A 16,253-nucleotide genomic window follows, 5' to 3' on the forward strand; every position below is an offset into this window, starting at 1 on the left:
TGACAAAGATAAGGAACTTTACATTTTGATGTCACAGTATCATCTGTAAAAACAGGGCATTTTTTTCTTTTCTAGAGAGAGGGAGAGAGAGAGAGAGAAAGGGTGAAAGATATAAAGGGAATCTGACGAAGCGATGTTTGGCATAAGTCATAATAGTGCATGGAATATTCATGAATAGATTTTCACTTGAATTCTAACGTCAATTTCCATCAGTGAACGAAGAGACTTAATATGTAGCAAAACTACCAAAAAACAACAATAACAACCACCCGATGGTTGTGTAAATCTGTTAAAGATATATATATATATATATATATATATATATATATATATATACATATATATATATATATATATATATATATATATACATATATATATACACATTGCCCGAACACAATTGGTCATGTCCGTGTAAATCAGGTATGAGCATAATTGTAAGCATGGCCCTTGTGTTCATTCTTTTATAGGGTTATGCGTTGATACTGTTTTTCCTGTATCAAAGCACATAAACACGCACACACACAAACAGACATCGCAGAAAAAAGAGAAAGATACATAAATTTGTTCCATTTGCTCCACTTGTTAATAAATGAAAGAAGTGTGAAAGTAAAGTAGGTAAACAAAAAAGGCTTCATTAAATCCAAAGGACACACGAAGTTTGGGACGTTGGATTTATAATCTTTAGATATACAGTCGACCTTGTTGAATCCAAAGTTACCAAAGAAAAAAAACCTTCAACTTGAGACTCAACAACACAGCACAATATTCTCTTGAGGTAGTGGTTTTCTTCGACCTCCCAATTTTTCGAATTATGAGAGATTCACTTCGGCAATGTTCATTGTATTTTAAAGAAGAGGTGATATCGATTGACACAATTAAGATATCACGTGGAAGATTGTAAAGACAATAAGAGTAGTACTTTGATTTGCATCAAAACATTTACAAGTATCTTATTTGTCCAACTTAAAAACAAAAACAAAAACTGACGCTGTGTAAGGTTGCTTGGAATTACTCCTATTTTTAATGTTTAAACTATCGATAAGTAGGCAGCATCCACGAACTCCCCTTCTGTAGTTACGTCGGATCCAGGGATGGTCTTAGAAATGCGCACCACCGAGTTCTCGTCGCTCCAGTAGAGAAGACCCCCGAATGAAGTTATCCCGATGCAGACGGTGTTTTCGGGCAGGAACGACATGTTCATGTCGGATCCGTCGAGGTTGACTGATATGATGTTCTCCCGATCACCATCAATCAGGAATAATCTGTCGGCTGAAATGTTTTGTGTGTTTGCATAATGTCATTTCAGCGGTTATTCGGGGGGGGGGGGTGGTCACAGAGTATGTTGGCATTATCTATCCACGCTTTTATTGAATATCTCTGACGTCATTCTTTCAAAATAATAATGGCATGACACAGTTAGCAGTATCATGATAAACCATTTCATGTTGTAAATGTCACTGTCGTAAATGCTGAATATATCTTGTATCACGAATAGAATAAGTACAATGACTCTGAACTGACAAAACTGTATACATTGTATTTTTCCCTTGAACTTGTATCAACAAAAATGTGATATTGGAAATAAAATCTCATTTGAATTGAATTGAAAAATGAATACTGTATAACTCTGCACAACTCCCATTACCAGAATCTCCTCGCATTTCCCATTATGTTCTCGTATTCTTAAAGTATCAAAAAAGAGCATTCATATCTTCTCATTTGCATACCGTCATCTGGGTCACCATTATTAATTTAAAGAACAAATGCATGTTGATTTGTATCACGAGAACAAAATACATGCACTGGAAACATGGCAGTTATGTCCAGTCTAAGAAGAAGGTGCATATTTGTATTTCTTTTGTTCATATAAATGACTTAGCAGAGGTTGTCAGATGATGTCATTAACAATACCTTGGTTTGGAAGTAAAAAGAAAACAATAATATGAAATACATGTCACATATTTACATATTCTTTTGGCCCCATTACTGTTGATCATGGTGTTATAATTAATCAGCAGAAAAATCAACATGCATATTGCATTCCATAAGTCCTTTAATGCTGAAAAAAAAACCAACAGTAATAAACAATCGGGTTGCCGATGACAATCCAAAGATCAAAATGATCATTGTGCTTACATTCAACGTCCACCGTGAGACTATTGGACTGCCGCAAACTGGATGCCAGGGTTACGATAACCTGTCGATTGCTTCCGGAGATATCGATTCTCTCTATCGTATTATCGTGAGTGAAGTAGACGTGGCTGATATGGAAGACACATAAAACATATGGTGATGATATTATTAACCAATATGCTTAAATGATAACACATAATATACACATTCTTTAGATGTATATATATATATATATATATATATATATATATACATATATATACATCCACACACATCACATGCACACACACAACAGGTGCATGTACATCAGGGAAGAAGTGTCATGTAGCTGATTAATAATGTCCACAAGTAACTGACTACCCACACATTCCTGTGGGGGCCTGTACGTATGCGGCAATTACGCCAATTTCAGCGCTATATTGAAATAACCTGCACATCATTAAAAAAAAAAATGAACCAGCGTGGTTCTACGGGAATTATCATGCATCAAATTCTGTAATTTTGATGGTGTAAGGTGAAGACAAATTTAATCAGGGAGGTCCTCTCACCTCCCTGATTTAATCAACATACAATATGAGGTTTGTCAATATAAGAACACAACGAAGAATGAGCTTATACCCTTGCGATTCGACCACATGAACTGCCCTAGGATTACTGAGTACTGAGCTCACGAACGGCTGCGGCGCCCTCCGGGGAAGATAATACACCACGATGACGTTGGAATCTTTGAACACGGCAAAGAGTCGTTGGTGTCTCTCTGCGAGTGCTATGTCAGTCAAGCCTGAAATTCAACGAGAATAATCTCAAGAGAAAGTGTGTATCTTTTCGTCTGTATCATTGCAATAATGATCATATCAGGGTCCCGTTTCATAAAACATGCTATTAGTAACAACTGCCACATCTATAGGACAAAATTTGCTCTCAGCCAAACAGATGGAAAGATTTCAGTAACTTAAAACAACTCTTGTAACTTTTTATTGATAACAAGTGTTATTAGACGGCCAGGGGACCAGGAGCAAAGACTGTTGATGACGTATACATGCTAGTTTGGACAAAAATTTTGAGGATGCAAAATGTCAATTATCAAATTATTTTGATTTGCATTGGTACCATGGACTCTCATGAAAAAACAAATAGTATGAACTCATAAATATCATGAATTCTGGAATTGTAATATGGGAATGAGAATGTAATGGGAAAGTAGTACCCATTTATATGATACATGTTCATGACTTACTTCTAGTTGAATAAAAGCAAGAACATATAACTAATCATTATCTTTAAATAAAGAGCTTAATTCAAGTCATCGACCATTGTTTTAAGAATGTATCGAAAGGAGCCGATTTATTTTAACAAATATCATTCATTTTATTAAAAAGCATAAGAATTTTGGAAAGTCTGAAGATGACAAACTCAGAAATTAACGTTTTGAAATTTTATCAGATGGGGGGGGGGGGCAAGTTGTTGTTGTTTTTTTGCATGACTGCACGCAAAAAGAACGTCCAACTGTGCTTTTCAGTGAGCGAAAAACGGTAATGACTGTTATAGACAGGGCAGAGCCAGGCAAAAACTGCCTTTTTTCCAGTCAAGGTTTTCTCACTTGATTCTGGTACTTTAGACCATACTTAACAAAATAAGCTTCTGCACCATCTTGAAATCTGTCCCAAATCCAAGATGGCCGCCAAAAATCCAAAATGGCCGCCAGAGGACCTAAAAAGTGCCTTCTGTGGTTAAGATTTGTCTGGGGATGTAGGCGGCCATCTTGGACGCCATTTTGGATTTGGAGGCTTTCGCAACAAATTTTTTGAGGTAGACCAGTGGTATGTTGTTTGTTACAATAGAAATTTGAAAATAAGGATGGTCTACTTAGTTTGTAGAGAGAGTGGAACTCACTCGCTAAGTAAGCGAGTTTTTAGGGTTTGGCCTTCCCGTTATTATGACATTTATCAATTTCGGGAGCTGCGTCTGGCGGCCATGTTGGATTTTCGCAATAAAAAAGAAACTGATTCTAATATAAAAAAAAAAAAAACCATCCCCAGACAAATCTTAACCACAGAAGGCACTTTTTAGGTCCTCTGGCGGCCATTTTGGATATTTGGCGGCCATCTTGGATTCGCTACAGATTTCAAGATGGCGCAGAAGCTTATTTTGTTAAGTATGGTCTCAAGTACCAGAATCAAGTGAGAAAACCTTGACTGGAAAAAAAAGGCATTTTTTGCCTGGCTCTGCCCTGTCTATTATACCTGTGTAGGTGCCAACCAGCAGTGTGGAAAGTGACGATCCACTCAGCGTGCACGTTGTTAGTGGGGAATCCCCTTTGCTGTTTGCAACATACACGCGCTTATCCACGTGGTTATAAGTCGCCTTGATTGGCCCGTCAAAGTTCACGGGAATCCTGGTGAAAGACATGTGATCGAGGTCGCTCGTCCAGACCGCCTCTCCTCGCGTGTCGGCCACAAAAATCCTCTTTCTGGTGTCTGGTATGTACGGGAAATTATCAACAAAAAGGTACAAATTAGAAGACTAGCACGTATAACTGAAGACATAAACTTTTTTTTTTTTTTTTTTTTTTTTTTTACGGAGCGATTAGTAGAGATATAAGTAAGGATATGACCGGGACAAGAAGCTAAACTTGAAAAGAGAAAGGAATATTGAAAATGGAATATCATTTCTTGCAAATTTGCAATCTTATAATATCATCTACACACCTGTTTCATGTTTTGAAAGATAGATTGCCAAAGCATAACATAATCAGATCAAAAACAGACAGCTGTTTTATCTCTTTCTTTTTGTTGGTGTACTAATTACATTTTTAATGATACATTACGCCATTTTTGTACTAACAGAAGCTACTGTATGTGCCACTGCACTGTATATAATGTGCGTGCACTTTAATTACCTTCTAATGAGTCCCTTAATAAAGTCAAAGGGCATAATCATGTATGGAGTGTGAAGTCGTCAATAAGACCACTATGTATATGCTTTATCTCACTTTGACAAACTGTCAAAAATCATACCCAGCCCCTCTCTAAGACCTGTCCGATCGATGGTACCGATAAGACATCAGACATGATAGAAAATGGATAATATCTTATTATGACTCTTCCTACCAGAGAAAGAAGTAGGCCTACTATCATTTAGATGCGGGATGGCTGGGGGTATCAGCTCTCCCATCTAAAAGAAAAAAAAAATGTTTTCGACGTCAGAATGTGATGCGCACATGGAGACAGAGAATGTAGAACCACAGACCAAAACACATTCAACCACACACAAAACACATTCACACGCACACACACACACACACACACACACACACACACAAGAAAAAAAAACACACACACACACATCATTCACAAAAGTGATTCAAAATGTCTCGCTTATTACGGTGATGGTTTTTGATGTTGAATAAGAGCATACATCGTATGCAGTATGCAGTTCGATTGGTTCTTTCCTGTCTCCATTCCTGACATACGAGATAGTAATCATGTGCCTGATATTAGTCACTTTAAAATCATTGTATTTCAGTTTTGCCTGTTGTCTACTTTTGTGTGTGCTTTCATGTTCACCTCTTGAAAGCGTAGGGAAAAAAATTTAGCCTGAAGTGAAAGCTGAATTTTAAGAGTGAGAGATTGAAATGAATGTAAATTGAATGAAGAGAATTTAAGATGCATGTGAGTACGAATTATCCTTGTTTTCACTAGTCACGTCAAGAGTGGTTGGTCATATAGGTGCTTGTGCATCTAACGCATGACTCCTGTTAAAGATGCCGCGGAGAATTCATGTTAATAACTCTACAAATCCGCACGTAAAACATGTGCACTTTGGTCTAAACCTTACGTTTTATTACATTGATACGCGCTATGGGTTAATATGCCATTGGAAGATGCTCTCTTGCAAATAATTAGAAAATTGCCGGCACCGCAGTGCATTTTGAAAAAGATATTACATAGTTCGGCGTCCGAGAGATTGGAAGGAGGGGAGTCAAACAATATTATTTGCATTATGAAATCGATAGTGCCCTTGACGGCACCGAAGCGCTGAAGCCAATGAGGTGTAACTATTTCTACCCCAAAAGGAAACCCTGGCAAATCATATTTATTTGACCAAAACGTATCCTTCATCCCAGGCCTCATAAAAACTTCAGATTCTTCGGTCGCCATGGTCTGCGCTGTTCACTTTGGCGTCCTGTTATATTTTTTATATCATTATAGTGTCCCTTTATTGTCACATGTATATATTCTTCATTAATTTCTCATTTTTTTTTCATTTCCCCTCTTGTAAATGTGCATTCAGTACTCTTCTAGTCTTCTACACCGCTCACAGATATTCATTTTTTTTTTAATGCTGTATTTCATCTTGAAACGTCTCTAAGATACCATGTGCACCCGATACACACATAATATGCACAGGTCTTTGTCAAAGGAAGTAAAGTTCAGCACTGACAAAGTAGCAGATGTATAATCTGATTATCAAAATACTGTCATTGGCAAATAGTACAAGATGATTTTGATCTTTCTTTGCTAAATTGCCTGTCGCTTCATGTCGAAAGTGCCGCATGCAAAGAGCAAGAGAAATAGCTGATTGGTGCTGGTTAACATAATCATAATAGTAATAATAACCCGTTTTACCCGTTCCTACCAGAAATCTAGTACACCAGGCTCTCCAGTTCTGCCTGCATTCGTGCGTCTGCATTCGCGGTCTAATTTCATGTTCATGTACTTTAACTGATCAGAGTAAAGCAATGATTGTTAGTGAAAGATTATAGTTTCGATAGCTGTTTTTTTTTTGTCTGAAAAATACTCGTTTTTTGCGCAATTTAAACTTCCAACGATATTAGTGTGTTTGTTTTGCTGCAAAACTTGTTTGAAGACGAAAATATTTCGCAATCGAGGCTGAGCTTACTACATAATGACTTTCGCTGACTCAATTCAGTTGCCACTATTACATGTAGTGGATATGGAGCAACGATAGATGGCGCTCTTCATAAAGGTTCTCTTTACTTTCATGAATGTTGGCTACCAGAGAACGTTTTTGACGTCGACATTGGATGTCGATATTGGAGAGCGATCACGTGCGACTTCAACTGAAGCAATATCAATTATCAAGTTCTTTAAGAATCGATTATTTTTCGTTGCTCGTTTGAAATTCATGATTTTCTTGAGAAGGGGAAGGACAAACAGCACAAACAATGATGCATTGAATTGATATGATAATTGTATCACTGAAAGTTTGATTTGTGTGTGTCTTTTAAAACGTACGTCTGCTCATTTTTCTAAATGTTTTCATTTGTTTATCCTTGCCTTTGAAACAAACAAAATAACACTAATTTGAAAGGATTTATAATTTCGTTTACCTAAAACTCCCATATGATAGCAAAGTGAAAAAATACTATTTGTGTTTGGATTTCCGAATTCAAATTCGACACTTTGATATAGGCCAATATATGAATTGTTTATTACAACATGACATATTCTCAGCATGACATTATAGAGACATGTTTTCGTACTAAGTCTTGACTGCTTATACCTCTGCTTATTTAACGAATTATGTTTATAGCAAAACTAACGTAATTTGAAGTGCAATTCTATTTATCAGGAAATATTGATAAAGTACTGAAAGAAAAAAGTACAACACTCCAAGCACGGAAAATCAAGGTCTGACCGACCTTCATTGTCCCCCACTAAGATCTTCATGTGAATGTCACAATAATGACACTACTGTAGTATCGCAAGTGTTATTTGTTTAATTTGCTTTGTTGTTTTTAACGATACCATACCATGTATGCACACGACTCCGTAATGTATCGCTATGTTCAGTAGAAGCTAACAACATGGAGACCGTGTTTGGTCAGTCACAGTAAACGTGAACCACAAATTCAGCTGATGTGTGATCAGTGTTGTTTATTGTGAACATTCAAACATTATGTTGGCGACGAGCAGAGTGAGGATGAATCTCCCACAGTTTGAGCGATTTTCAGTGCACGATGAGCCGGCAACTATTGGAAAACGATGGGCAAAGTACGTCAAAAGACTGGATAATTTGTTCACGGCATTTGCTGTGAAAGATGCTAAGCAGCAACGAGCGCTTCTCCTCCACTACGCTGGGCCGGAGGTTTCAGATATTTTTGACACATTACCTGATACAGGTGAGGACTATGAATCAGCCAAAGCGGCACTAGGAAAGCATTTCTGTCCATCAGTAAACATTGAATACGAACATTTTGTGTTCAGGCAGTGTAGACAAACTGAAGATGAGACTGTTGATCAGTATTGCCACAGATTACAAAAACTTGCAGTTTCATGTGAATTTGCCGACAACAATGCTGAAATTAAGTCGCAGATTATTCTTGGATGTCGGTCACAAAAGCTACGCCGACATGCATTGCGTGATACAATCTCGCTGGACAAACTCCTTAGTACAGCACGGGCATATGAGCAAGCAGATCGCCATGCTGCAGTAATAGAAGGTGCAGAAGCAACCGCTACAACCGTCCAAGCAGTCGGGACTCGTAGTCGTACTCGCCCAGTGCACCACCAGAGACAGTCACAACAACAACATGCAGCAAAGACTGAACACTGTACATGCCGCAACTGTGGAGGTGTGTTTCCACACCGGAACAAACCTTGTCCAGCCAAGGGCCAGACATGTCATGCGTGTGGTAAGCAAAATCATTTTGCTAAGTACTGTTTGACTAGTAAGAAGAACAAAGGTAACGTTGCTAAGCATGTCCAAGCTACTACCACTATCAGCAGTGATACAAACCCCCCATCCATGACAACAGACCCAGAACCTCCCAGTCATGCCAGTACAGGCCAGTATGAACACTACCAGTTTCATATCGAGGCAAAGCCACTGCCTAAACCGACTGTAACTGTACACGTCAACGACACCCCCATCAGTGCTGTCATCGATACAGGGGCATCGGTCATGATGATGTCTCAGCGGACATTCGCACAGCTCAGGCCGCAGCCACCTTTGGTTGCGCATTCTATTCCTGTGTATGGATATGTCAATTCAACTCCCCTTCATGTTAAAGGTACCTTCACAGCAACGATCAGCTACAAGTCGTCATCTGCTGCCACTGAAGTTTATGTTACCTCCCACAATGGTGACACGCTATTGGACTTTGCAACGGCCACTGCACTCGGTCTTGTAGAACTCGCATATGCCACATCATCAGCTTCGCCTAAGTCGGTCTATCCAGATCGTTTTACTGGCATAGGCAAACTGAACAATTATCGCTATCACATACAGGGGGACACATCAGTAACTCCTACAGCCATTCCTCATCGTCGAATCCCGTTCCACATGCGCGATAAAGTGGTACAGGAGCTTGATCGATTGTTGGAGAACGATATCATCGAGAAGGTCGAGAACTCACCAACGCCGTGGGTCTCGCCCATCACAGTCGTACCCAAGCGTAATAGCGAGGCCATTCGCATCTGTGTTGATATGAGAAATGTCAACACCGCCATCAAACGCGAACGTCACGTCATTCCAACTGTTGATGATCTTATCGCAGCTCTCAATGGAGCAACAACATTCAGCACGTTGGACTTAAATTCAGGTTATCACCAAATAGAGCTTGATGAAGAGTCGCGTCAGTACACAGTCTTTTCTACACATGTTGGGCTGTTCCGGTACAAACGTCTCAATTTCGGTCTTTGTTCGGCGGCCGAGGTTTTTCAGCACGCAATACAGTCTACTTTTCAGGACCTACCAGGTGTGCTGAATATCAGTGATGATCTCCTTGTTTTTGGTCGCAGTCAAGCAGAACATGACGCCCGACTTGATGCTGTCATACAACGTCTTCGCAAGGTGAACTTGACTCTCAACCCCGCAAAGTGTGTCTTTAGCACAGATCGCGTAGTGTACTTTGGGCATGTCTTCACGGCCAATGGTATCAGCCCTGATCCGCGAAAGGTTGACGCAATCAACGCTGTCACAGAGCCACAGAACGTCTCAGAGGTGCGCAGTTTTCTAGGCATGGTGACATACTGTGCTCGTTTCATTCCAGACCTTGCGTCCATCTCTGCTCCTCTACGACAACTAACAAAGGCTGACGTGCCATGGTCTTGGGGACCATCTCAAACATCAGCCTTCAATCGCATCAAGGAACTTGTATCCAAACATTGTACTATGGGCTATTTCAACCCAGCAAATCCCACAGAGGTTATCGTGGATGCAGGCCCCCTTGGCCTTGGGGCCATTCTCGTCCAGCATGACTCGCGAACACAGTCGGTCATCCCTATCGCACTGGCTAGTCGGTCATTGACGCCAACAGAGCAACGCTATTCGCAAACAGAAAGGGAGGCACTTGCCATAACATGGGCTGTCAGACACTTCCACATCTATCTGTACGGTGGATCATTTGTTGTTACCACAGATCACAAGCCACTGTTGGCAATGTTCAACAACGCCAATTCAAAGCCACCCATACGCATAGAACGCTGGTTATTGCGGCTCCAAGCGTACAACTTCCAGGTCCAATACCATCCTGGAAAACTGAACCCAGCTGAATATATGTCGCGTCACCCGCGTATCGCCCAGAGCACAGGATCATCAGCAGAAGAAGAAATCGCTGAACAACAAGTCTCGTTCATTGCAGCACACGCGATTCCCAAGACGGTCACGTATGAGGACTTAGTATCTGCAACAAGCACAGATGATGTCCTTCAAAACTGAATTCGTGCCATCCAGAAGGACAGCTGGAGTGACCTAGCGTCTGCAGATGCGTCATTACAGTCTGAATATAGAAGCCTGCATGAAGTACGAGATCAACTCACAGTATCGGATGGCGGTAGCATGCTTCTTCGTGATCATCGTATCGTCATCCCACGCTCTCTTCGACAGCGTGTCATTGACATAGCACACGAGGGCCATCAAGGCATAACCGAGACAAAGGCTCTGTTGCGTGAGAAGGTGTGGTTCCCTTCCATAGATCGTATGACTGAACACACAGTTCGCGATTGTTTGTCTTGTCAGATGAATACAGTTGAGCATGCCAAGGAACCCCTTAGAATGACTGAGCTTCCACAACAACCTTGGACAGAAGTCAGCGTAGACTTCGCCGACCTTCCTAGCGGTGACCACATGTTAGTCGTCATTGATGATTACTCGCGTTTCGTTGAGGTAGAGATTGTTTCCTCTACTGCAGCAAGTCTGGTCATTCCGAAACTTGACCGGATCTTCTCAAGCTTTGGAGTTCCCACTGTGGTCCGTACTGATAACGGCCCACCGTTCAACGGAGCGGAATTCAGCCAGTTTGCCCACTATTTGGGGTTCCGACACAGGAAAGTTACACCGCGTTGGCCTCAAGCAAATGGTGAGGTCGAACGATTCATGAAGACACTCAAGAAAGTCTATCGCTGTGCTATCGCAGAACGCAAATGTTGGAAGCAAGAAATATACAAGTTCTTGCGTAACTATCGTGCAACACCACACTCTACTACAGGGGTCCCCCCAGCGACCCTTCTCTTCGGACGACCGCTACGCACGCGTCTTCCAGAAGCACCATCCCAACAGCATCGCACTGACCTCGATGCTTCTGTTCGCGATCGCGATGGAGACAAGAAACAACGCATGAAGAACTATGCAGACAGCCGCGGCAAGACTCAAACATCTCAAATCGCTGTTGGCGATACGGTGCTTGTTCGTAGAGATGGAATAGTCCCAAAGCACCAGTCGCCATATCTTCCGCAGCCATACAAAGTTGTGAGAAAGCGTGGATCTCGCATTACAGTTCGTTGTGCCAATCATTACATCACACGCAACTGTTCGCGTTTCAAGCTGTATAGCGGTTCAGTCCCTTCCAATCGTCGTGATGATGACGATGATATCGAAACTGATATTGCTCCAAACGCACGTGATGTCCCATTGCCAGCAGGTCATTCACCACCTGCTGTACCACGGCGCAATCCACGTCGCGAGCGCCGTCCTCCATTACGCTTTCGTGATTTTGTGTATTGACTTTTTGTCAAAAAGTGAAATAACGCTTACCTGATGATACAAAACTGACACTAAGAAGACAAAAGTGTATTCTACTGCTTATTCAAATTGTTTGTTTTTTTTTTCGATGATTTTGAAAGTGTCTAAGAGTGGCAGACACATAACGATATGATTTTTAACTTTGTTTGATTTTTATGTTACTCCACAATCATACTTTGTATAAAAGTGTACAGTTAGGGTACCGGTTTTCGACACTTTAGCACATTTCCTTGTTTACCATCAAATCTGCATCGTTTTACCTCGGGATTTTGATATGAAGTTGAGCTACAAAGGCCAATAATGATATGCCTTGAACGAATTCCAATTTGAATGCACTCGTGTTCAATTTTAGCGATTTCCGTCACGCCGTCGCTTGCATCAGATTTCGACACCCAGCATCATTTTTCGACACAATCACAGCGCGCATCACGCATAAATAACATGGCGCGTACAGTGTGCGTACACTGCATTGTGGACGCAAACCAGCAAAGTACCGGCGCAAGAACTTGTTGTTTCCTCTATAACGTGTCTTAATATGGAAATGTCGAAATCTGGTGCCACATTCTCAAAGCCAGCTCTTTCTACACGTTTGCTCATTTATCACGAATTCAGCCACGAAATTACTAAAGACGATAATGAAATCAAACATCAGGATTTGGCAAACAAACTGATACTAAAGTAAGATAACCGGCATGAGTGAATTTCATTTTACGGCGATGTTTACAAAATGCGTCAAATTGTTTGAACCCCTAAAAATGGCCGACATCAAAATTTCTGCTGACACTGTATTGCTTTTCTCCTAAATATTTTACCGTCGGATTGTGATGAAAAGTGACAAACGGTGTTTATATAAGACTAGAAATGTGATTGATAACTTGGTTGATTGTTGAGGTCAGACGTTTGTATTGAGTATAAAATTTAATAAGAATTATCTGCTGGGTGTCGAAATCTGGGTCCTGTCGAAAACTGGTGCACTAACGGTATATGTCACGAAAATCACAATTCCGATGACATTGTGTGACCAACCATTTTTATTTTTTGAAGTATGTTTACCAGAACATATAGTCAATTTTTTTTTATTGACAGACCACATTATTGTAAAAGTTATCATTGACAGTATAATATTGACAAAGAGTAATGTGTTTCACTGAATGGATATTAAGATGTGCATAAAACAACTATGCAAGTTTATTTTTTTCTTCACACAGTTATAAAGCAGTTAGTCCACTCATGGTGATGATAATAACCTAACCACCTTTCACATTGCGTTTTGTTATTTTTTCAGAAGGTGTGCCCATACTGTGATTTTTTTTTTTGCGAACTGTTATATATGTAGATGAAAAGTTTATTAGCAGTACAGCCATATATTATTTCTGTCAGTCACTCATATCAGAGACCAGATGTATTGTACATGCATGGATTTTCATATCTTGTGGGTTTCCATCATTATACTAGTGAATGATATATGGATTGTTGTGTGCCGAACGGTTTTAAATAGTTTTCCAGTGTTCATGGTTCTTGCGTTACATTTGTCAACTTGACAAAGAAATTTCATCTGTGTTTGTAAGGTCAGTAGATAAGATGACAAATACCTGTTTTGTATGATAAAAAAAGAAGGAGAAGTAGCAGAGAACTATACTATGAGTGAAAGGATAAAGGTCCCACTGTAATTTTATGGTGATATGTTTTATTAGAAAACATAAGCGAAAATTAGTTGGTGATATGTTCTATTTAGAGTTTTGAAAGAAACCTGTTTATGCAGCCTTGAGTTTGCATGAGGTTGACTTTTGTATTGTGCATTGTTACTAAGATTTAAAGGAAGAAAACACAGTTCAGTGAAACTCAAGAAGTTTAAAAAAAATTATTTATGGTGTATGTGTATTCAAAATACATATTTGGTAATGAACACATATAAAAAGAAAAATAATGACAGGTTGGATGTTTTGATCAGCAGTTTTGGTTTATTTTTGAAAGTGTTTTGCCACTAATTACAAAGAAAAAATTATTTGGGTTTTGGTAACTAAATCTGTTGAGTACACTCTGGCAATTAAGGAGTCACAAATAACAGTCAGTTGCTCCTTAGCTAAATTAAGGTTTAACATTCTATCCAAGGTGAGGAGGATTGTAGTATCGCAAGTGTTATTTGTTTAATTTGCTTTGTTGTTTTTAACGATACCATACCATGTATGCACACGACTCCGTAATGTATCGCTATCTTCAGTAGAAGCTAACAACATGGAGACCGTGTTTGGTCAGTCACAGTAAACGTGAACCACAAATTCAGCTGATGTGTGATCAGTGTTGTTTATTGTGAACATTCAAACATTATAACTACCACACTCATTTCCGATTACAAACTGCTACTTTTGCGTGAAATAACACTCACTACCTTCATAACAGACAAACGCACACACACTCACACACACACACACACCCACACACAGAAGACATGAATAATAGCATAGTTAGTTGGACAGTTTAGAATTATACCTTCCGGACTTCTATCTTCAAGGGTGAACAAAGTGTAGTTTATCATCACGGCTGCTTGCACAGGACTCGATGCCAGGACACAGTGGTTAGTAACGTCGTTGTAGGCGTATGACGAACAATTCTCATTGTCAAGACACAACGAGCCGCAGGCAACGAGGTGCGGCACGGACGAGCTTGTCCAGTGGTTGAGTGGGGCGTAATTCTTTCTTGCCCGACGGTACGTTGCGACATTCCCACTATTTACTGATGCTGCAGTGATTCAAACGATACGACACCTCCTTCTGTTTCATTTCTTTCAATTCTTGGGAAATTGATTGATATCTATTGATATTTTAAAAATTCTTCAAAAGCTTGTAGACCCTACGTGTTTGTAGTGTCTGAGGGGAAGAAAAGATGATCTGATGTAGGATGAAACCTAAATCTATGGATTTGGAAAACCTAGCCCTACTACATATCGACCACCTTCTTTTAAACCGACCGCGTATAATTCGCGCACTGAACACTTAGTACGCACTTCTCTGGGCGCAAAGCACATAAAAATGGATTGGCTTTGAATGTAGATGAGGATGGTGTGGGAAAACGCGATAATTCACTGTTCATTAATGGTTTTAATCAAGGACAAAATTTCGAATGAATATTTTCACCGAATCGTAATGACAGCACAATGTAATGTCTATGGAAGTTTCTAAAAGGCTTCTAAAAAGCTTCGTACAACACGGTGTTCAATACAACTCGGTTTGCGTGCATTGTCAAAACAGCGGTCGATCCTAATAACGCGATTTACCGCGCGGAGCTGAAACGAGGCCACGCAAGTTCGTCGGCGATATTTTTGGACTGAAACTTCGACTCGAAAAGGGAACAACGGCATTTGATAGAGCTGGATTTTCTCAATCACGTAGGTCAAGTTTTTTACATGATTTTCAGTATTAAATGTTCTTATTAAGCAAATAAACATTAGGCGGTCGATGAGTAGTAGGTCCAACCGTACATGAAGGGATGATATCAACGCTATCAAAGTGCCTTATGATGTAACCTGCACATTCTCTAAATGAAGTTGCCTATTTGATATGAAATCGAGTGGAGCAGAACTAAAACAAGTGTATCTATTGAATGAAATCATTAATCCAGTGATTTTCAATGACTTTCAACTGGGTGTCGATAATATCAAACCTATTAAAATGATAATCGGCAAAATCAGTAACCAAATCATTAGCCGGGTTCACACGTACACCAATTAGCGGGATACAAATCTCGAGATTTGCATCGCGATCGTCATCCCGAGTTTTTTGCACGTGTGGACAGAAAAAACCCGAAAATTAGCGGGATAAGCATCGCGATGCTAATCCCAAGAAATCTTGCGCTGGTTCGTCAATTAGCGGGATAATTGGCCCCGCGCTGGTACGTGTGAACAGTCGGGATTAGAATCTCGAGTTTTTACATCCCATCATGCAATGCGCACATCACAACAGCGAGGCCTCTGCGAAGAGGTCCTTCACCTCTTTGGAGCACAACAACAACAGCGCGCGAACCACACCACTGACGCGTAAAAGACAATGGGCAAAGGTAAGTGCGCGCAGGCAGTGATAAGGGCTTTTTACACTTGTGTTTCTTAACCCCGGACTTTCTCTGACCCAGGACTA

At 40.2% G+C, this 16,253-nt stretch overlaps 2 protein-coding genes across 2 annotated transcripts; one reads left to right on the plus strand and one right to left on the minus strand.

Moving 5' to 3' along the window:
• Window positions 1-1,030: 1,030 nt before the first annotated feature.
• On the minus strand, window positions 1,031-5,310 carry LOC139744358 (protein cueball-like). Its single transcript, XM_071654800.1, has 5 exons — window positions 5,268-5,310; window positions 4,380-4,613; window positions 2,755-2,917; window positions 2,140-2,264; window positions 1,031-1,272 (listed from the first exon to the last, which is right to left on the minus strand). The coding sequence occupies exons 1-5, from the start codon at window positions 5,308-5,310 to the stop codon at window positions 1,031-1,033; spliced, it is 807 nt and encodes a 268-aa protein (XP_071510901.1).
• Window positions 5,311-8,058: 2,748 nt separating this feature from the next.
• LOC139744359 (uncharacterized) lies at window positions 8,059-10,821 on the plus strand. The gene has a single exon (XM_071654801.1). The coding sequence runs from the start codon at window positions 8,059-8,061 to the stop codon at window positions 10,819-10,821; it is 2,763 nt and encodes a 920-aa protein (XP_071510902.1).
• The last annotated feature ends 5,432 nt before the right edge of the window (window positions 10,822-16,253 follow it).

This window comes from Diadema antillarum, unplaced genomic scaffold (assembly GCF_040938485.1).
Source record: "Diadema antillarum isolate AM-2024a unplaced genomic scaffold, OU_Dant_1.0 seq00001162_RagTag, whole genome shotgun sequence".
Taxonomy (NCBI): domain Eukaryota; kingdom Metazoa; phylum Echinodermata; class Echinoidea; order Diadematoida; family Diadematidae; genus Diadema; species Diadema antillarum.